General features: G+C 42.2%; 1 protein-coding gene across 1 annotated transcript in view; it reads left to right on the top strand.

Moving 5' to 3' along the window:
- LOC116048684 (transcriptional enhancer factor TEF-1-like) overlaps positions 1-22500 on the top strand; it is a 79716-nt gene that overhangs the window by 16434 nt on the left and 40782 nt on the right. Inside the window, exons 2-4 of the mRNA XM_031297881.2 lie at positions 9387-9717; positions 21358-21422; positions 21808-21870. Coding sequence (XP_031153741.1) covers positions 9513-9717; positions 21358-21422; positions 21808-21870 — 333 coding nt within the window. The 5' untranslated portion in view covers positions 9387-9512. The remainder of the gene's footprint in view (positions 1-9386; positions 9718-21357; positions 21423-21807; positions 21871-22500) is intronic.

Raw genomic sequence — 22500 nt, 5'->3', positions numbered from 1 at the left:
CCTGATGCCGTAACGTTCCAATTCTTTTTTATTAATATGTCATGATTAATTGTGTCAAACGCTTTTTTTTTTTTTTTAGGTCAATGAATATCCTGACTGCATGTTGTTTTTGATCTACAGAATTTGGGATTCCTTAGATTTAATCCAATAAAGCCAGTGATGTTGATCAATTTACTCTGAATCCATATTGATTTTCAGTGAGTGGTTTGTGTTTATCTATGAATTTATCCAATCTATTATTGAAAAGTTTTTCAAGAATTTTGGAGAATTGTGTTAGTAATGAGACAGCTCTTTAATTTGTAGTGTAATTTCCAACTGGTGCTTGTTACCAAATTCATACAGAAGTATGACTTTTGCTATTTTTATTTTGTTTGGAAATGTACCGGTTTGAAAAGTTACAGATGTATGTGAATGGATTTGTTATTCCATCAAATACCTTTTTTACTACAATCATATCAATGTCATCATAATCAGAAGACGTTTTGTTCTTACATTTCATAACAATATCAACAGTTTCCCTTTCATCCACTGCTGTGAGGAACATTGAGTAAGAATTTCTATTTATTAGCTTTTCAAGACTATCCTCCAATGTCCCTTGATTAGGAATCTTTCCTGCAAGGTCAGGACCAACATTCACAAAAAAACTGATTAAAACTGTTGGCCACAACATCCATATTATACATCCATCTTTTCATTATCCAGACCCATTTTTTATAACACTGATCAATATTCTCCATATTCCTTTTAATATTGTTTTTATTCTTTTCTAACATATTCTTATAGTATTCGTTTTGCTAGTCCTTATAATATTAGTTAACTTGTTTTTATATTTTTTATATCTATTCTCAGCCTCTTTAGTTTTCAGCCATATGACAACTTGGTACAGTCTATTTGCCTTTTTACAATCATTTTGTAAGCCCTTTGTGATCCATGGGCATGCTGCATATATAAATGTTCTACTGTATTGGGTTATTGGACAGTTTTTATTATATAATGTTGTGAATCTCTGGAGGGAGGACCTTTGTTGTGCACAAGAGATTTCTGGTGGCTCCTCCAGGGGTGCCAGGGGCTCTGAAGGGTGAGAATTTCTGAACCTCAGCCGACACCGGAGGTTCTGGCATGAGACAGGATCACTGGCTTTCCTGAGGTTTGGCTTCAAGTGCCGGATATGGAGTCTCAGGTTCTGCCTTTCGGTATTTCACTAGCTCCCTGGACCTCACTTGCTGTATGGAGGCAGTTATTGCACTCATAGGCAGCGAGGGCTCAGGATCCTCAGTCATTTCAACAAAGAATTTGTGCGGCCTTGGAGGAACAATGCCGCTGTCAGGTGGATCTGCTCTTGGAGCACATTCAGAGCCTGGGCCTGTGCCTGAACAACAAAAAGTTCCAGCCTTCCCAGGTGTCAACATTCCTGGGCATGGTTCTGGATTCCAGGCGGGCGACCGTAGTTCTGACAGAGAGAAAAGCGGCGGCTGGTCCTCAAAGTTTACCTTTGCAAGTTCCAGTTGCATTCTTGGGTTGACTGGGGGCTCTGCCATCACCTCATGGGCGTTATGGCAGCCAGGTAGTTCCCCTTACCCTCCTCTACATGTGACCTGTCCAAAAGTGCCTGCCGAGCTTGGGCCTTTTGTCCACAGGGGTCCCACCAGACCATGCTGGTGGTCTCGCAGAGGCACACAGCCCTTTGCTGGTGGCGGACTTCGGCCAACATAGCAAAGGAGTGCGCTGGGATCAGCTGGTCTCCACAGACCTGCCCCAGGCAGGTTTGGGTACTGTCCACAAAGGCTGCAGGGTCAGCGGCCGTTGGAACAGCCTCTGGGTGACTCAGCATATCACCGCCCTGGAGCTGAGAGCTGTTTACCTAGCACTTTGCCAGGTCCTGCCCAGACTGAGAGGTCATCACGTCATTGTCAGGATCAACTGCACAGTTGTGGCAGCCTACATTCAAACTGGCAAGCAAGCTGTAGCTGTGGGCAGTATGTACAGCAGCAAAGTCATTGTCTCAGTCCACATTCATGAGGTGAAGAGCTGCGTCTCAATGTGGCAGCCAGCCCCTTCTTTGTGAGCGAGTGCTGGGTGTGTCAAGTCAATGAATGACTAAAGGCTGTTTTATACTTCTGTGTAAAATCTACGCCGTTGCTACGTGCGTAGGTACGTGGAGACACAAACCTATGCCAGACCCTACGCTGTAGCCTGACGTGCACCTCTCGAAAAATGTTATGTCGCTTGGCCGTGGCTTGGTAGCTACTCATTTCCTGGTTCTCCTTTTTCATAAACAACATCAAGGAGAGGGTTAAGTTTTCCTGCTACAGATTTCCCACCTTGGTCAGAAAGCACAGGGGAGACACTTTGTTTCTCTCATTGTGCCTCTAGAGTCACAACTTGCTCCAAAGCTAAATGCCGTCACTCTCTCACTTTCTCCCTCGCTCTATCACCCACTCCCCACACACACACACATGCCGACTTGAGGCACACACCAACACACAAGTAAACAGAGTTTCGCGATTGACCCTCCGGAAACCCCACACCCCCTAGCGTTCTGGCGGTGAAATGCACCGCGATGCAAAGAAACACGTTCAACCCTGACGCAGAACTCTGAAACGGTCACAACGCCGTAGGAGCTACGGTGTGGAGTTGATGCAGAAGCATGGCCATTTCATTTAAGGTGCTGACACACCAACCCGATTATCGCTTGTCGGACAGTCTGGCGAGGTCGGTGACCCGAGTCTGTTTGGTGTGTTCTGTGCCGTCGTCAGTCGGAGGAGCCGTCGGCGTTCATTTGGGCCGATTTGACTTGTTGAATCGGCCAGAGGGCAGTCGGACTCCATGACCAATTACCGGAAATGACGAGCGTGATAAGTGTGACGAACGCCTCTCAAAATCTGACGAAAATCTTTTAAACTGACCTTTGTCAATCTGAAATGAAGACAGATTCAGCAACTGCATGGCCTATTTCTCACTTAAAATGTTTTCAGAAGCACATTTCGGTGAACTATTTTTGTAAAATATGAGATCGTATTCCGAATGAGTCGCCATTATGGTCTGTTTTGAAATTTTTTTGAATATGGAATATGTAATAATGGAGAGATAGTCTTGATGTGATATAGAATGCTCGATTACGTTGTAACCTTGGTTAGAAGTGAAGAGACTATCTTTCAAGCTGCAGGTTGACGGAGATGGTTCCACGCCAGCACAGGTGTTTTATAGATAACCATAGGGCGTGGCCGGGCAAGCCGGTGTGTCTTAAAGAAGTATCCCCATACCTGACCTCAGGGGGATCATCCCCGTACATATGGAATATGTAACAGGGGAGAGATAGTCTTTTCACTCAGAGAACTAAGGTTACAATGTAACCAAGCGTTCATTGCCATTGCCTCAGCATATGCCTTCAAAGTGATCACGTTTTGTGAATGCTTCTGCAGTAAAATGCGGAAACGTTCAGATCAAGTAATTATCTTTTCTTCCAAGTTTTTTTTAGAGGAAATCCTTAAAAGATTATTTGAATGTGCAGTACTGCTTTTGTGCTCAAAGTGATTGTTTTAGTGATTTACAGACAATAGCTGACTCAACAAGGGAGTACATCAAGACCCACACAGTCTCTCTTGAATCTGCTTTGTCAGTGACAAATATAATAATAATAATAATAATAATAATAATAATAATAATAATAATAATAATAACTAGAACTGCAAGCAGTTATGACGGGGTCCAAGCCTCCGATGCCAGTCGCCCACGACACCCCGGGAAGCTGCGCCACTCGCCCCCGATGACCCAGGGAGCTGTGCCAAAGCGGGACTTAAAGCATTACGTGGGGGGGCAAACATTGGTGAATATCGATAGGTTTGATCCGCAAGGTCTGCGGTACGGTGTGAGCCGCGACGTCTGCGGTACATTGCTGTTGCAAATGTAGTGGTTAACCGTTCATCTCCATGCGTACGCAGACTACCTTTAACAATTCTCTACAATAAACAAACTTCTTAACCCTCCTGACCACAGGGGACAGCAGAGAGAAATGAGAGAGTGACTGAGAGGGTGGACACACGCCTATTAACTCGATAATTAAGCCGTAAAGTAGGTTTCATCTCAGGACAGCGCCACTTCTCACAAATACAGATAGCATTGGAGATGAAAAGTTTAACTGACACGTAACCGCGATCAGCTTCTTGGGAAATTAAGAATCAATGTCACCGACATAACCAATCACACTATGACAGACGCTCCACTTAGCACAAACTTCAATGTTTAATTTTAAATGAATGTAGCCTACTGGCAGTCTGGCACACGTGGGTGCTCAGTATTTTCCGTGTGTGCTTGAACTCCGGAGCACCCACGGTATCGGCGCCTATGAATGGTGTTGATTTTTGATTGAAAAAATGAGAGAAAAGAGTTGCATTTGTCCACTGTGAAGGTTGTAGAAACTTTGTCAGGTGGGTTAAGAAGTTTGTTTATTGTAGAAAACTAGGGGAGCACGCGAAAGCAAAAACCAAAATGTAGGAGGTAAATATCAGTAAATATTGAGAAGTGTGAGCTGCAAGGTCTGTGGTACATCCCCATTGCAAATATGTCATTAACATTGAGTAAAAGGGCCAAAACACGTCTACGTCGATTATAGCGCCCCCTAATGGCCGATCTTCACCAAATTTGGTAGACAGCCTCCGAGCGGCATGCCGAACTAGCATCACAAGTTTTGTGGTGATTGCTTTTACTGTGGCAGAGATATTACATATGCAAATTTCCCATTTAAATGCATTGATTTATTGGCCAAAACAAATAAACGTAGCTTATAGCGCCCCCTAAAGGCCGATCTTCGTCAAATTTGGTACAGAGCATCATAGTGGCATGTTGAACAAATACCTCAAGGTGCTTGCTGATAACCTTTAATTTGGCCGAGATATGATATGATACGTGTGTGGTAGCTAGCTATGAAAATTTGTCTGGTCGTCAAATGCGCATACTTTAATGTAGCAAAATTCCTTGAGCAACTTTTGGTCAGGTCCATCTGGAGATGCTACCTACCAGGTTTCGAGCTGATCCGTCACACGGCCTAGGACGAGTTCGAAAAAGTTGGTTTTGGGCATTGCGCGATATTGCGAAAAAACTTTTAAGCGGAAATGGGCGTAGCCTATATCACGTAATTCAGCTTGATTCAAGGAACACGTGGATGTAAGAATTTCTAATGTGCGATGTGTATTGTGGGAGTTAAAGACAAAAAAACATTAAAGCGCCACCTAGTGGTCCACATGTGTAATTTTTGGTAGGTGTGGTCCATGGCCCATTGTCTATCTACCCTGTAAATTTAAAGTTGTTCACATTAGTGTAAGTGGTAAATTTAGACATGGGTCCCATCGGCCACGCCCACTTTGACCCCTCAGTACCCCACCGGCAACGGCAACCCCCCACCATGTACGGTTTAGGCTGTAGTCGGAGTTTTAGGCGGAGAAGAATAATGAAGAAAAATCAGTAGAAAAACAATAGGGTTCCACAGCCCTTGCTGTGCGAACGCCGTAGCTTTGCTACCGCTGTTTCTTTGCTACCGCCATTTCTTCCAGACTCGGGCTTGGACCCCTAATAATAAGTTTATTTATATAGCACCATAGGACAATGTCATTGATTCATTGTTATTCTTTTGGCTCCATTTGGCTGAAGTGAACAGAACTCCAATATTTACTTTCTTTTACTGTCTCTGCTAACAAAACTAACATGAGAAGTAACAAAACAATGAGCTAAAAGGCAACCCCTTTCATATTACACATATATTTGATCCATTGTTTATATGAAATATTCATGAGTGGACCTTTAAAGCTCAATGTGATGAGTTAGCACAATCAAACACTCACCCCAGTAGGCTTTTAAAAGCAGTTGACAGTTGAAAAGTTTCATTGTTTCGGCTCTATGACCATGCCACGCTATCACCCTCCTTTAACCACCAAAGCCAAAGCCAAATGTTAAGTGTTGATTGTTGACAACATACTGAACACACTAATATACAGCAGATAATTGGATTATACTGTAGGAGTGGTTTGAAAAGTTTCTATGAATGTTGCAATCCTTTATTTCCTCCATTAAAGCTTGTCATCAGTGGAGTCATTGTAACATGAATCTAAGATGATCACAGCCTCTGTTACTTGTAAAGAGGGATACTTCACTTTAGCATACATATTTGTACAAACACAATCACACTTGGGGTAGAGGAAACTAATCTTGCTGCTGGTGCTCAACCATAAAGCCTGCTGGATGAATGAATCCTTGTTTGAATGGTAAACTGCTGGGGGAGGGCAGGAGGGGAGGAAAGCAAGGGTGGGAAGTTGGAGAGGAAACGGAAATGAGGATGAATAGAATGAGCATGTAGAGAGAACCAGAGGATAAACTCTAGTAAAACCAGCAGATCTCATTCATTACACATGGCTGGGAGTCTAAGCCAGTAGATGTTTTTTTTGCGGCCTTGCAGTGCTTTGTCCCAGGTGTTAAAAAGCATTGCGCTTGGCTCAAGTGTACGGACAGGGTTAAAATGTCTCAAATGTTTCCTGCTGCATACGTGCACACTGTCAAGTGTAATTGTATTAAAATTAGTTATACACACACATTATACACACACTGACATACACTTCAAACTGCAGGCTGTGGCAAGGGACAATGCATGGGAAGTGTGAACAGTTGAAGACCACACAAAATGACGTCTTCGCCCAAGGACCTGGCACTGTAATTGTGTGTGTGTGTGTGTGTGTGTGTGTGTGTGTGTGTGTGTAGTGTGTACTACGCCAACCCTGCTGTTTGCTGTGGGCGATTTAAGAAGAATTTTAGGCAGCTGGCAAGCCCCTTTCAGTTTCACAGTTTTTTCCTTCCTCAATTTGCTAGTAGCTGTGTGTAGTAGTGGTCACTGTCTGTCTGTCTGTCTGTCTGTCTGTCTGTCTGTCCCTCAACTCCACTTACAGTATGTGCATGTGGATTTGATGTTGGGCTACCACAGCGGTTTAACAAAACTGCATCCCCTGCAGAAGCAATGGCCAACTCTCACACTGATGGTCCATGAAGATTTTATTTAAAATACACACAGTATCATATTCACGAACACACAACAAGAGCTGAGTGGAAAAACAAACAAAAATTCTCTTATAATTCTGCAATTTTTTAATACTCTAAAACACAAAAAAAATGCTACAAACCATACACAAAGTGCAAATTATCCACAAATACATTCAGAGATTTGCATCAGCTTACGTTCATATAAAAGCTGTTATCAGCATCATGGACAGAGGGCTAGGGTAAGCTACTCGAGTAAGTAAAAAAAACATTTTACATGTAAAAATCATTACCAAATTTCTCATAGCGCTCAAACCTTGTTCATTTTCCAGCTAGGTGCTAGTTTTGCATTGGACGAAGAGCGTTTCCACAACTTTACACTTGAGTCATTTAGCCATAGACTGTATAAAACATGGACATTGTTTCCGTGACGTAATCCATAGGTTTCTGAAGAGCCAAAATGAAGCACAAAGTGGGCGGCTCATGCTGGCTCCGGGTGTCACTGTCTTGGCAAGGCCTGACGTCAGCTAGTCTGTATCAACGGAAGTACATTTCCAGGATAATTGCCTGACATCCACGCGCCGGATGTCCCTCACCTTCCGCTCGCTGTGTGTTGTGATTCTCAAACTCTGTTTGTTTCAGGAAACATCAAACTTCGAGCTAGCAAGCTACACACTACAAATTGCAAGTTTTGAAGAAAATTTGGATTGTGCTACAAGGCAGGCCTGCTTGGTACTTTTAGAAATTATAGTAAAGATTGACAAAGAATACGTTTACGGCATTTACTCTCTAACTGGGATGTTTTGGGACCGATTGGGGGGATTATGGACGAAGTACACATGGTGATACACTGGTAGGAGCAATTACATTTAACCATGTATCCAGCTAATTTAAATAGCACACGTTACTGTAGTGTGTCGTTTTCTTTTGCGGGGTGCAAATGTTCCACCAAAACAAGTTCCTTCACTAGACCATTATGCAGAGTAGGGCTGAAACGATTCCTCGAGTAACTCGAATAATTTGATTACTAAAAATCCTTGATGCAAAATGATTTGCCTTGAAGCTTCGTTTAATTAATGCTAACAACGTTGTATCGCTCACGGTGTTTCCGCATGGATGATTATTACTGTCGCACACCGGGCTGATGCTGCTGGCGACACATGCCATGAAGACATGCCATGAAACGACAGAAAGTGTCCAAAGTTTGTAATCAGTTCAAACGTAATTAAAATGAAAACTCTGTACAGTGTGTCTACTGCAAAATCGAACTAGCTTACCACAATAATAGCACGACGTTAGTGCTTCAGCATCTCAACAGAAAACATCAACTCTAACTTTATCATCCAATCCACGAAGCGGACCCGACAAAAATAAATCACAGAGTCGTATGGACGATGAAACTACACCAAACACAACAACTACCAAAACGAAAGGAAAATACGTAGTGGTGACCACAATTTGATCTAAAGAGCCGACTTGTTCACTATCCCTTCGAAAAAACAGCTGATTGTTGTGCACCATTTTCTCTCATTCTCTCTCTTCACGGAGAAACAGCTGATCAACGATCTACTAGCATAAGTGTAACAGAGCTGTGTAGCATTGTAATCAAATATATAAATGAAAATGGGTTGAGTATAACTAATATTTACATATAGGCCTTTATACAGATCAGTCTCAGGTTGAAACTTGTAGTTCTGAAAGTTAAGTTGCACAATTTAAGGTAATGTTTATGTATGTTTAATGCATGCCTTAGTTTGAGGTTGTTATTGCATTTCAGATTTTTTTTTCTTTAAAAACAATGTAATATGGCACTTAAATGCACTTAATAGGTTTAGTTTTTTGAGCGATGATATTGTAAGCAATGTAGGCAATACAAATGCTTTTCCTTTTTCCGAAAATTAAACCAAACTATTGTATATTATTGCTCTTCAATAAAACAAAAGTATTTCTTATCTGATTAACCGATGGAATAATCGGTAGAATACTCAATTACTAAAATAATCGATAGCTGCAGCCCTAATGCAGAGCCACCATCGCTGCGTCCGGAGCTTAGCCCTGCCCAAGACGATTGTGCTAGGTAGGAGCATTAGTTAGGAACCATGTGACGTTGAGTTTATATAGGAGCCACCAATGAAAAGTTGCTGTGCAAAACTTTTGATTTTTTTAGGCATTTTCGCCTTTATTTGGAAATTGTGGGAGAGAGGGTATGCCATGCAACAAAGGTCCCAATGCTGTAATCGAACCCAGGACGTTGCAGTAATGTGGTATGCGCTGTAACCACTCTCCTGTAGGACGCTCTGCTGTGCACAACTTTAATTTGTAGCTTATACAGCACTTTTTGTGTCTGCCTTGTTTTTTCATTTCAGGGTTCCTGCTGTCTGAAGTTGGATTTGGACCAGCCTGCTGAGTTGTCTAGTCTACCAGCAACTTTTAGTATTATTATTGGTAGTTTAATTATTGGTAGCATTTGGGATTACCGTTGAAGCAGCAGTATGGAACGCAGTAGCTGGAGCGGCAGTGAGAGCCCAGGCGACGACATGGAACGATTAAGTGACTCAGGAGGAGATAAGACCATGGACGGGGACCCTGAGGGAGTCTGGAGCCCCGACATTGAGCAGAGCTTCCAGGAGGCCCTGGCCATCTACCCACCTTGTGGAAGGAGGAAGATTATACTGTCAGATGAAGGAAAGATGTACGGTGAGTAATGGGAGATGGAAGGAGGTTAGGTGTAAAGTGCTCTGAGTCACTGAAGAAGGAAAGCTTTACTTGTGTCGCCAGAAAATATTAAAGTGCCCATATTATGAAAAAAATCACTTTTTCTGGGATTTGGGGTGTTATTTTGTGTCTCTGATGCTTCCACACGCATACAAACTTTGGAAAAAGTTTTGAGTGAGATACGGGTTTCTGAACGTGTCCTGCCTTCAGTCTCCGGGTGAGCTGTTCAAAATCTGCACGGCTTTCTACGTAACTAGCTGAGACGAGGGGTCTAGGGGGCTAACCGTTAGCATGCTAGCGCTAGCATGCTAGCTTGTTCTCAATGGCAAAACACTGCTACAACACACGAATCCACCCTAATCTACAAAATAAATTGTATAGAACTACATACATGTCCCCGTTCTGCAGGTATTCCACACAAAGTTGAAAGTGCGCCCTCATTTAGAAGAAGTCTCCCGGCTAATCCTGCCTTGTACAGGCCGAAGTTGCAGAAACAGCTAGCTAGCTCATGTAATCCTTACCTAGCTACTGCGCATGTGCAACTGACAGGTCTCACTCTGTAGCTAAAACAGAGACCTGACACAGAGTGAAAAGAGGATCTGCAGCAATGAGCAGTACAACAAAAATATGGTGTTTCTTGAAAATGAAACCACGTAAACCTATTCTGATACAATCTCAAATTACAATTATGAACCTGAAAATGAGCATAATATGGCCACTTTTAAGAAATAAGCAAGGCCAAAATGGCATTTTCAGATTTTTTTTGTTTTGTTCAAAATATTCAATTTAAATTATATAAAATAGAGAAAGCAGCACAATTTCACACTGACTTTAGCTGTTTAGATAACAGACACCCAACTGTCCTGCTGTTAAACAGATAGACAGGGGAACTAATCACAGACATTTGCCACGTTCATGGAATAACGGTGGTGCGCAAATGAAACACTGATGTAGGATTAGATTAATTCACTTATTAATAAAAGGTGCAGGAGCACTTCTGGATTGTTCCGACCCACTTTAACCCCTGGTGGAATGATTATGAATGCAGTTCATGAAATACAGTTACTCTGAGTCATTAGTGAAGGTAGCCTATTTGTGGATGTTAGCATAGTTTGCGTTCAGCGGCAGAGGAGAGAGGTGTGGGGATAGCTCATGAGCACTGCCAGCTGAGTTGATTGACACAGCTGGTGCTCATGGACTAATTATACTCTCCCTTCAAATGCAGTAGTGTGCTGGAACCAGGGATGTCTGGCACACACCAGAGGCAGCCACACTGGCTTTTGGATTTCGTTTACTATTGAACTGTTTGCTAAACTGTGTTGTGAGTTTTGGAGCAGCGTGACAGATAGAGAAGCTGGGCAACCAGAAGCGCACGGTGAAGCTAAAGACGTGAGATAAAAAAGTGCCTTTGTCTGTGAGCGGTCTGTGTTTGTACAGTGAGAACTCACGGTGACAGCAACAACGCGCCCACGAGTGTCTGCTTTGCGAGCGCCTGAGGGCATACACGCTCTCACAGGTAAACTTTGCTCTTGAAGTTGATTTCTGCTTGCCTGAATTAAACTGACTTTTGACACTTTGGGGTGGTAACCAAGGGAGGCACTGGCCCTCCTTTGATTGGTCACTTTCAAGGCGATCTCACCCGCAGACCTCCTAGTCTACCTTAATTGACAGCAAACGTTATCATTCAGGAAGCCCAAATGTGTAAGGTGTACCGGTCGAAGATTAACGATGTAACGCAAGATAGCACCATAAATAAAGGAATGTATAATGTAAGTGTCTCTTATCCATTCTGTTGTTGGGATATGTGCAATGCTTTAGAAATGTCTGTAAATCTTTGCCGATATATGTACCCTAAACTCTAACATTAACGCTAGAGCTAATGTTAGCCTTAGCTAACATGGCTGTTGTTAGCCTGGTCAGCCAGTCTGATTAATCCAGAAACAGAAATAATGTTTCATGGCGCGTATGCCCTCAGCGCTCGCAAAGCAGACACTCGTGGGCATGTTGTGGCTGCTCTGTGTGTGTGCTGCTTAGTTTTATATATGCAGGTGCCATTCTTTCCCTCTCCCTATGTTTTGTTTCACGCTTGCAGCTGCCTGTACAACTCTCGATTGTTGAATTGGTGCGCGAAGAGTAGGGTTGGATACCGACATCCGGTGCTAATACGACACCGGGGCTTTAACAACCCGTATCTACCGGACCGAATAGTAACGCAGATTTCGGTGCCTCATTTCGGTGCCACTGAAATGCCAGCGTTGCCCTCTGATGCTCCGAAACGGACGTTCGAGGCAACCAAAAATTTGCTGCATGTGACGCTAGTTAGCATAATACACTTGGCAACAGGTAACGTTAGCCTACCGTTAGCTAGCAGCTGGATTAAACCATAGATGTATTAGAACGGTTAAAATGCTGACAGCTAATGCGGTGTGACTGTATTTAACTGTAGAGGATTCCAACACAGAGACGTAGTCTGCAGCTGCCGTTGTCGGAAAAACAACACACTTGAAACTCGCCTCGCCAGCCTCGTGGTGCATTCATAGTTATTAAAATGTTAAAATACCCTTTTTCCATCTAGTGGTTGTTTTTGTTGTGTACCAGCGATTTATTGGTGAAATAAGTTATTGTTATTACATTTTTAATAAATCATTTAATTTTGACCATATGGTCTTAGCAATAAACAAGCCCTTCTTAAATGTCGGCGACTGTCGTTTTGTGCTCCTATTTTGTTTTTTAAATATATAAATGTTTAAATCCTTTCAAAAGTATCTGTTCAGGCACCGTTTAGGCACTGGCACAGTTTTAAAAGTATCGTTTTAGCACCGGTATCGAAAAAAACCCAAACGATACCCAACCCTAGCGAAGAGTAATATCTGTGCATATGAAATGATATAATTTGCGTGTGAGCATGTTTTATCGCGAGATATGACATAATCCTGTTGCCATAGGGTTAAAGTTAACGTTACATGATTGTCCACCGCAGGTTGACGTCGGATTGCTTTTCTCCAAAAGTTGAATCTAACTCAACTTTTTGCTGCAGGCATTCAAAACAAACGGAAAGTCCTGCATTTTTGCCACAATGTCTGACGAGTGACAACCAATGCAGTGTTTGTGAATGAATGCTCAGCCAGCCAGTGCCTCACTGTATTGGCATGCACGGCCGTACTATCTTTACCTTTTATCAAATCGCCTGAACACCAGGTTGCCACAGTATAACCATGCAGACCTCTACAAACATCAGACTTCTTGCTTGTAACTCAACATTTCTCTGTTTTTGGCTGATATGGATGACATAGCGCTGCATAAATTAGCCAGTGGATAGTGGACATTTAGCTAGCAACTTTATCCTGACAAAACACAACTGTGAATTTCATAAGACCAATATTCAAATCCCAAAATTGAAAATCGAATACCTACCCATCAAACGAATATTTCAATATTCAAATTTTGGGATCCAGACCTAGTAGTTAGCAAGCATTAGCTCAGAGGGCTAACTTTGGTTTTACTTTATCAAAAGCCTTCCTTTTAAGACTGTTTAAATCTGTACAGTGTGCTGTGTGTGATGTCTTTCGCACATGTGCATGCATTCATACAACAGCGTGCTGCTTGTGACGCTTTTGCGTTGACCACAACAACTGTGGTTTTGCCACTGTGGCCAACAACTGGAAGCCTTTTACAATTTGCCTAAATATTTTTCATCACTAAATTGACTTCTAAAATATATTTGGTCAATAAATCAACTGTGTAGATATAGATTATGGGCTGTTCCACAAACATTGATGTGTAATCACAAATTTGCTTGACGTTTTCAGAGTTGAGAAGCTCCACAAACTGACGCCAGCTAGTGCCTCCTGGGTTCGCTAGCTAGCTGGCCAGTCAGTGCTCAAAGACCCCACTTTGAGCTGGCTGACAAGAGGCTTTTATATCACCGTTGACGGATTGTTTGTTTAAATAACACAACACAGTGGCTGGGTTACCTCAATTGGTAGAGCAGGCGCACATATATAAAGGTGTATGCCTCGACGCAGAAGGTCCAGGGTTCAATTCTGACCTGTGATGATTTCCTGCATGTCTTCCCCCTCTCTCTCCCCTTTCATATGTAGCTGTCCTATCCATTAAAGGCTGTGCGATCTGTTGTCCCTGGGCGTGTATACAGTGCACATAAAACATTCAATACATTACAAACATTACATAGCTGTTATAATAATTTGTTTAAAGGAACACGCTGACTTATTGGGACTTTAGCTTATTCACTGTATCCCCCAGAGTTAGATAAGTCCATACATACCCTTCTCATCTCCATGCGTGTTGTAACTCTGTCTGACGCCCCCACCGCTAGCCTCACTTAGCACAGATCCTGGAGGTAACGGGCTCCAACTAGCCTACTGCTCCCAATAAGTGACAAAATAACGGCAACATTTTCCTATTTACATGTTGTGATTTGTATAGTCACATTGTGTACAAACGTCATATGAGACACAGCCATCTTCTAACCGTACATATACTAGGAACTGTATTCTCAGAAAGGTGAAGCACTACTACTTCTGCTACTTGGGCGGAGTGATTTGCTTGCAGCACCTGAGAAGCGCCGTGGTGAGGAGCAGAGAGTAGCAGTGCTTATTTGTACTACTTTGATACCACTTTTTGCTTCCCGATACCGATTCTGATACCCTGAACTTGCGTATCGGCCGATACCGAGTACCGATCCGATACCAGTGTGTCATATATTTTATTATGATTATTATTTTAACAACTGTATACTACTATCCCTGAATGGATGTGATATTATTTCTATCTTTGTTGTCGGTCTGGCTCAGGTTAAACTCTTTGTGAAACATGAAAAAACACAAACAATGAACGCCCCAGAACTTTCTTTTATTATGCAGTTTGACAGTCAGTTATAATGGAAAAAGAACATAAATAAACTACTTTAACGTAGATTTTCTTTAGTTTCATACTGCATACTACTGATGAACACTGCATTCTGCGTTCGTCGGTAGTATGTAGTAGATGGTTGAGAATACAGCCTGGTGAGTGACTCAGAGTCCAAGAGTGAGTGAGTGACTCACAGAAAGTCCTGAATTAATAGTATGGTTCATTTTCTATAGATCAATAAATTATTAAAGGACCAAGTGTGATGTAGGCTACTATACAGTATGTGTTTAAAATATCCCTGGTTGCTAATCTTTTATACAGAAGGAGCAAGATTTGGAATAAGTATCGGAGGACACATAATTGTGTGTTTGATACAGTGATGCGTGTATATATTGAGTGTAGATACTTTGTATAACTCTGCACAGTGTTATAAACACGTTTGGGCGAGTTGTTCAAATGTTCGCTGTGGTGTTGTAAGATTAAGAATTACTAAGTAGACGGCTGTGTGTGAGGGCTGTCTCATAGGGCCTTGAGTGTCAGAGACAGGAAAGAAACTGTAAAAAAAAAAAAAAGAAAGGGGGGCATTATGTGTGCGCGTCTGAGAATGAGCTACCACTGAGAGAGTACATGTATATTGTGTGTGCGAACTAATAGAGTGATGAACAGATGGTCCTCTGGCTGCCACCAGCTGCGCCTCCCACCCTCTCTCTCTCCCACCCTCTCTCTCTCTCCCACCTTCTCTCTCTCTCACTCTATCTATCTATCTATCTATCTATCTATCTATCTCTATTCAAAGTGCACTTTAGTGATTTCCTTGATTCTACTTGAGTTCTAGGCTTGTGAGTATCAAATTAAATCCCAGATATTAGATACTTTTTCCCACGCACACTTGATGAAGTCTTGCCTCTGGACCTTGATGAATTTAAACACGCTGCTTGTGTATGTGTACCCTCCTGCTCTGTCTGAAATCGACTTTTATCCCGTTTTATCACAGTTTTAAGCCACATTTTTATGACACACTCTTAAAATCTAAACAGCATTAATTAAAAAAAGCATGGACTCTGGTTGCCCCCTTTGGCAACCACCAGGTCAATATTTGTGTTTTAAAAAAATATAAAAACAAATCAAAACCTACAAAACTGGAAAATCTTATTTCAAAAGAAATAAATATTTTATTTGGTTGTCTCCGTAAAGTTTAAACACTAGCTACATTCATATGCAACACAACATTTCAGCTGTTGTGTAACCGCTTTCCACACATGCGCGTTTGCCGTGAAAAGATACAGGCAACGAAATTTTCTGTTCACGTTAAAAGAAACAAACTAGCACTGGTCACTGCTGTTGTAGGAAAAACAACACAAACGTGAATAAAGGTTGTGTTTACTTTAAACTGGTAAACATCGTGGTGCATTAAAAGTTATTGTAAAATACCCTTCTCTCATCTGTTTCTGACGTTTAACAGCATCTTACTGGTGAAAGTAGTAATTATTGTTAAAGGTTATTGTTATTACATTTTTAATAATCATTTAAATTCACCCTTTTTTGTGCTGATCCAAAAATGTATTCCGATCCGTGACTAAAAACCGTTATCCGTACCGTGAGTTTTGTGATCCGTTGCACCCCTATTTGAGAGGGATGGGAAATAATATTGCAAGCCATTCTCTCATTGTTTCATTATTACATTTTGTGTGGTATAGTTACATATGAAGTGAATTGCTCCAAATATAGGCAATTAAAAACACGGCAACCGTATTGTCAATTTCTGCAACAAAACACTGTTGCCTGGTTGCCAAGCCTGGCAAAATGTTAGCGATGAGCCCTGCATATAATATATAATGAAGTTAACTGTTCACCCGATACAGTAACATAAGCTATTTCAATTAGCTGGATACATAGTTAAACGGAATTTGCTCTTACGAGTGTATTGCTGTTTTAATAAACAAAATTAAGTAACTTTTATTGTGAAGAATTTATATGAAATGAATCCATGTATATGTTTTACAGCCACTCCTTTGACCACTACAGCCATGGCCTGCTGTGCAACTGTGGCACACAGAGCTCCAGAGAGCTGTGTATGAGAGCAGGCGGGTGTCAGATCTGTGCAGAGCACCGGAACAAAAACAGACACACAACGGTATGATTATAACATCCAAAACACAAGATTTGCCCTCAGTGGTTTTTGTGACTAAAAATACTTTCAAATGCTTATGTTTGAAAATAAACCAGTCAAAATACACAAAGAGCTGGCATAGAGCCATAGCACCCAAAGGTCACGCCATGCCACTGAAGACACAGCTTCAAACGGGTAGCCCTGTTCTAATAAAAATGCAAATCCTGCCATGCTGGGCTGAAGAGCAGATTCAAACCGAGTCAAGCCAAGACAGCACGTGTATGGAAAACACCACTCTTTAGGTAAACATTTGAATGCAGGACTTTTACAGTGCAATATAAGTTTTACTTAAGATATTTTTACTTCCTCTACCACTGCTAATACCAACATTCCCAGTTAGAGAAAGAGACAGAGACAAACGGGTAAGTGTAAAGTAGATGTCAGACGAACGATTCCGAGAATTTTGGCGGATGGACGGACGCTCGGTAAGCGGGCACAGAACTGCTGGCGGCCGGATGTAGCCAGTCCATGAGTCGGTACGCCGGCGGACACCGCTGTTTTTCGAAGTCTTCAAACTTCTTATCGCTGAAGAAAAATAGGGAGCAGATCTCTGGTCGCGCAACTGTAATATATAGTAACTGCGGATGTAAGAGAGGCCTGTGCAGGGCACAAGGGCGTGAAAGAAATCTTCATGACTGCGCATGCGCGAAGGTATAAACCCAATAACAACAGCTCTTAGAGGGCGAAGCCTATATGAAATAGAACTGCAAACTGCTGCTGGCTGATCTTTGGTCTTATGTGATGTCACCACCTGTTGAACCCTGCAGGTGATGTCACCCAGCAGCAAAAAATGTCCAGGGTCAAGTTACTCTTTAAAGGAGCTAGCAGCTTCTTTGTGATAAATGAAAAATTAACTGTGTGGTTAGTAGGGCTGCTACCTCTTAGTTGATTAGTCGACTAATCGGTCGTTTTGGTCTTAGTCGACTAAGATTTCTTTAGTTGATGAGTCATTTTTTTATGGTTATTCATGCTTAATTACTCATTTCCAAGAAACTTATGAGCACATTTCTGGTAAGCACAAGATTTAAAGTGGTACTTTTGCAAGATTAATTGTGGAGAAACTCCGTTTTACAGATGGTTCATTAACTACATTTATATTGTGCTTTTCTAGTCTTAACCACCTCTCAAAGAGCACAGCTCTGTTGATTACATCAACTAATCGATTAATCGACAAAATCATAAGTGTTAGTCGACTAAGAATTTCTTTAGTCGAGGACAGCCCTAGTGGTTAGCAGGAGCAATGATAGGTTGAGCCACTGTGCCTAAAAAGACATGAAGAGTGACACCTAGAGAAACTCAAATGAATCCACAAAAGCTGTCTCATGGCTGACTGCTGTATAATTGACAGGGGATCTTTGTGAGGTGCAGCACTGTACCAACAAATTAGGCTTGTCACTTAAAAACACTTAAATTGTCCCGTGGATGTCGTAACAAGCACAAACTTCCACTCGGCGTTAGCCCCTGTGGTCTTTCAGGTCTTCCGAGGGTGCACAACAATATACACTACTCCACTGCAGCCTTCTTAGCGAGCGCGGTCAGTGAGGCTTTGAACTTGCTCTGAAAGGGTTTTCAAGCTATTCTATAAAACAGCTGAAGCTCTTAATCACTCTGCTAACTAAGCGTGGGGAGCTGTGGTAAGGTAAACTACTGCAGTAATTATTTTTTTAAGAAGACCAGAAAAGAAGGAAGCTGCAGAGTTTGATAGAACGCTTACTCATTCTCACAGGTATTTCTGTGCTCTCTCTCAATGACAAATTAGTCAATATTTTGTTTCTAGTGTGGTGTTTACATTGTTGTGACCTTGTGGAAAGTATTGCATTTCAATCATTTTATCTGAATTTGCTCATCACCTCACTTGGACTTATTCACATCTATGGTAGATTCAGTCACTTTTTTGATTTTACCAAATTATAACAGCTCTGCTTCTTGTTTCTTGTTTTTTTTCTGTTCTCAAATCTTAACTGAATGGTCCAAAATAACAGAACTTGGGAATTCTGTGTTTTTTCAATTGTATTGTCTTCCTCAATATCTGCTTGCACAGAGTGGCTTCAGCCTGGAGGTTAAGTCGGGGGTTGCTTCTGTTTGTCACAGTTAATAAACATCTGACTTTGGCCTTGAAGTCTTTCACAGGCCAAGTAGAGAGAAAGCAAGAGAGAGAGCGACAGAGAGAAAAAGTGGGAGGGAGCAGAAGGGAAGCTCATTCACTACAAGAGGGACAGAGGAGGGGAGAAGGGCAGCAGCCAGAGCTGTGTGTGTGTGTGTGTGTGTGTGTGTGTGTGTGTGTGTGTGTGTGTGTGTGTGTGTGAGAGAGAGCGAGCATGTTTGAGTTATTGTGTGTGTGTGTGTGTGTGTGTGTGTGTCTTTTTTTGAGAAAGAGGGAGGGCGAGGGTGTGTGCCGCAGGGTTAGTGAAGGATGATAATTTACCGTTAAGCCTCCTAGAAAGACCAGCTGGCCCCTCTGGAGTCAGATGTCAGCCTCAGCAGCCAGGAGTGTGAGTGTGTTGGCAGTGGTGTGCGTGTGTTTGTGTGAGTGCTGTCGTCAGCTGCAGCTTTTTTGTCCACTAGAAGGAAAACACCTGAATGGGTAGCTGTAGATGTTATCAGTCTAAGCTCCCTAACCCAGTGAGAATGGGATTGGTCAGAAGACACACATGCACACAGACCATCTGCTAGTTAGTTAGGGCTATTGTTGTGAGCCAGGGTAGTGTGTAGAGAGGTTTGGCTTTGTGCTGATCTTGACCATCAGTTGGCCAGCTGGCCTGATATTGGTTTTCCACTTGGTCGGAAAAGAAAACTGAACAGGAGACAAGCCAAGCTAAGCCACAGAGCACCAGACATGCTTGTTAGCAAATTAAATAACATAATATTAATATTATTAATAAAAATAACATATATATATATAATATATATATAAAAACGCATAATTTTATAAAATAAAAAATAAATGCCGTCTTTGAATTTTGAGGACTCTGAAGTTGTAACCTGGTCAGACTTTGGAGGCCACTGTAGTGCAAACACTATCAACTAATGTGTTTATATATAATAGGGCTGCACGATTATGGCAGAGATGCAGTGCAGTGACAACTCTACAGCAACTTGTTTCCCTCACTACTGTAACAATATTAGCTGCTGTGTTTCAACAATGTTAAGCCTACAAAAATGTGCATGCAAGCTGAAATTCATCCTGGTGTTCGGTCAAGATTAAGCTAGTCCTCTAGCCGATAATTTATAAATAATAATTAATAATAATACATTAATTTATACAGTGTAAACACTGCAGGCTATCCCGTCTATCTCTTTCTCCACCAGTGAAATATCTGGCTGAGTCGAGCAGTCTGATGTGTATGGATATCTGATTGGTTATACTGTAGCAGCCTGGTGTTGTTTGATATAAACAGTAAATGGCCTAAGTAATGCCACTGGCTGACTTAGTCCTTCCCGAGACGTGATATTACTTTAGGAAGTGCTAGATAGGATATGCAGAGCAAATTGCAGAGCAGAGTTCAACAATATCACAGTCGTTAATTTAATTGCAAGAAGCCAAAATCGTGATTGGGAATTAATATTCAATGGATTGTGCAGCCCATATGAATACAAACATAACATATGAATACATAACATATGAACACAAACACTTCTCTGTCACAGGTTGTGACTGGATGTAACGCTGTGGTTTTCTGCTCCTTTTCTCTCTCTGTCTCCCTCTCCCCCACTAATCTATACTAGCCAGGTCATGCTGAGCCTGCTATGCTCCCTATTGAATGGGTTGAATTATTCAGCATTGTAAGCGCGTGTCTTTCCGCGTATGTGCATGGGTACAGCTGTCCTGCTGGTTCCTTTAATCAAGGGACGGCCGGTCAGCATGAATACCTGTATTGTTGGGGCATGTGTATTCAGGGCTTCTGTGTGTGTGTGTGTGTGTGTGTGTGTGTGTGTGTGTGTGTGTGTGTGTGTGTGTGTGTGTGTGTGTGTCTCTCTCTCTCTGTGTCTCAACAGAGGTATCAGTGATTAAAGGGCTACTATGTGAAAATGCACGTCACCGGGTTGCTGGGTCAACAGCGCTAAATCAGGCACTAAGTTGTTGTTAGGGTCATATGATTTCTGATTGTGATTAGGAAAGATAGTTTAAATAGGTGTGTGTGTTGTGTGTGTGTGTGTGTGTGTGTGTGTGTGTGTGTGTGTGTGTGTGTGTGTGTGTGTGTGTCAATAGCCCTTTTCACACAGCCTGTTCAAGTTGGTAATGTTGCGCGGATTCAGGGGACAGAGTTGATTTGCTGTTAGGCCGACAGCGGAGGTAGTAACAGAGCGAAATCGACGTCTGTGTAAAAGTGACAGCCAGCATGGTGGGACTACACACACTAGATACCTACGCTGTTGTGTTACACATCACCCCTATTTTGCTTTCGGAATGCTGGCATACTATCTAAAATTACACACTGGGGCTGCATTATGCAGGTGTTGTTTGGTTCAGTGTAAAAAAGCAAAGCTGGCATAATGGCAGATCTTTTTTACGGCAGTATTGCAGAATCTATAAAAGAGGCTAATGTTTTACCAGTATGTTCTGTGTCTTTTCTCTCTAGGTCGAAATGAGCTGATAGCCAGATACATCAAGCTTCGAACAGGCAAGACGCGGACAAGGAAACAGGTAATAATGGGAGTGTGCACTAAATCCAATCATGCTGTACTATCTACTACCAGGTACTATCCACAACTTTTGCTAATGGAAAACCAAAAACGAGTGTTGAGTTAATTTGAGCCTTCCCGTACCATGCAGTGGAAATACGGTATTAGTATCTCAGTTCTTGGCCTGTGGTTCCAGGTGTCTTTTCACTCTCAAAAGATGTACAAAGATGGGTCTTTTCACTGTTGTCAGCGGAGTAGTGTGTGTGTGGGTGTGTGTGTGTGTGTGTGTGTGTGTGTACCCTTTCTGTGTGGCAATAGTCCTTTCATAACCATGGCAACTCACTATTTGGTCCTTTCTCCTCTCTTTTCTACCCTCCAACCCCTCTCTTTTCTGTTCCTCTCTCCAGGTATCCAGTCATATCCAGGTTTTAGCCAGAAGAAAATCCAGGGAGTTTCAATCAAAACTGAAGGTAAGGGGTGAAGTAATATTAACATATTTACACACAGGATTCAAATGGAAACGAGCCGGACTGAGGCTATGTTTAGACGGAAACGATCTGAAGAGAAAACTCAAAAGTGGTGTTGCGTTCTCAGTTTTTATTCCGCGTTTAGATGAACGTTATGGGGGGGGGGGAATCTGCGTGCATATGGTGACACAAAAGTGTGTGAAATGCGATCCATACCAAGTCTGCGCGCCTGCGTAGAACCTTCCTTCTACTTGTCTCCCTCTCCTCCTCCTCTCTCCCTCTCCTCTCCCTAGTAGCGCGAAGCGAAAAACAAAAGCTGACAATTTTGTCTGGACAGACGAGGAGGTGGAGTTATTGCTTCAAACAGTGCACACACAGATGCACACGTGGCACACACACATGGCGCACACACACGGCACACACACGCGGGGCACACACACACTCGCACAGTATGTTTTTACCCTTTAGACGGGAACGCGACGGTGGAGCGTTTTTAAGATTTCCACTCTGGAGGGTGGTTTCACTTTTTACGTTTTTAAGCCCCAAAAATGCCGTCGCCGTCTAAACAAAAGGCACATCTGATAAAATATTTTGTCGTTTTCACCCGCGAGCGTATTCGTGTAAACAGGGCCT

Source organism: Sander lucioperca, chromosome 7 (genome assembly GCF_008315115.2).
Source record: "Sander lucioperca isolate FBNREF2018 chromosome 7, SLUC_FBN_1.2, whole genome shotgun sequence".
NCBI lineage: Eukaryota > Metazoa > Chordata > Actinopteri > Perciformes > Percidae > Sander > Sander lucioperca.
This window is presented reverse-complemented; position numbering and strand designations above follow the sequence as displayed.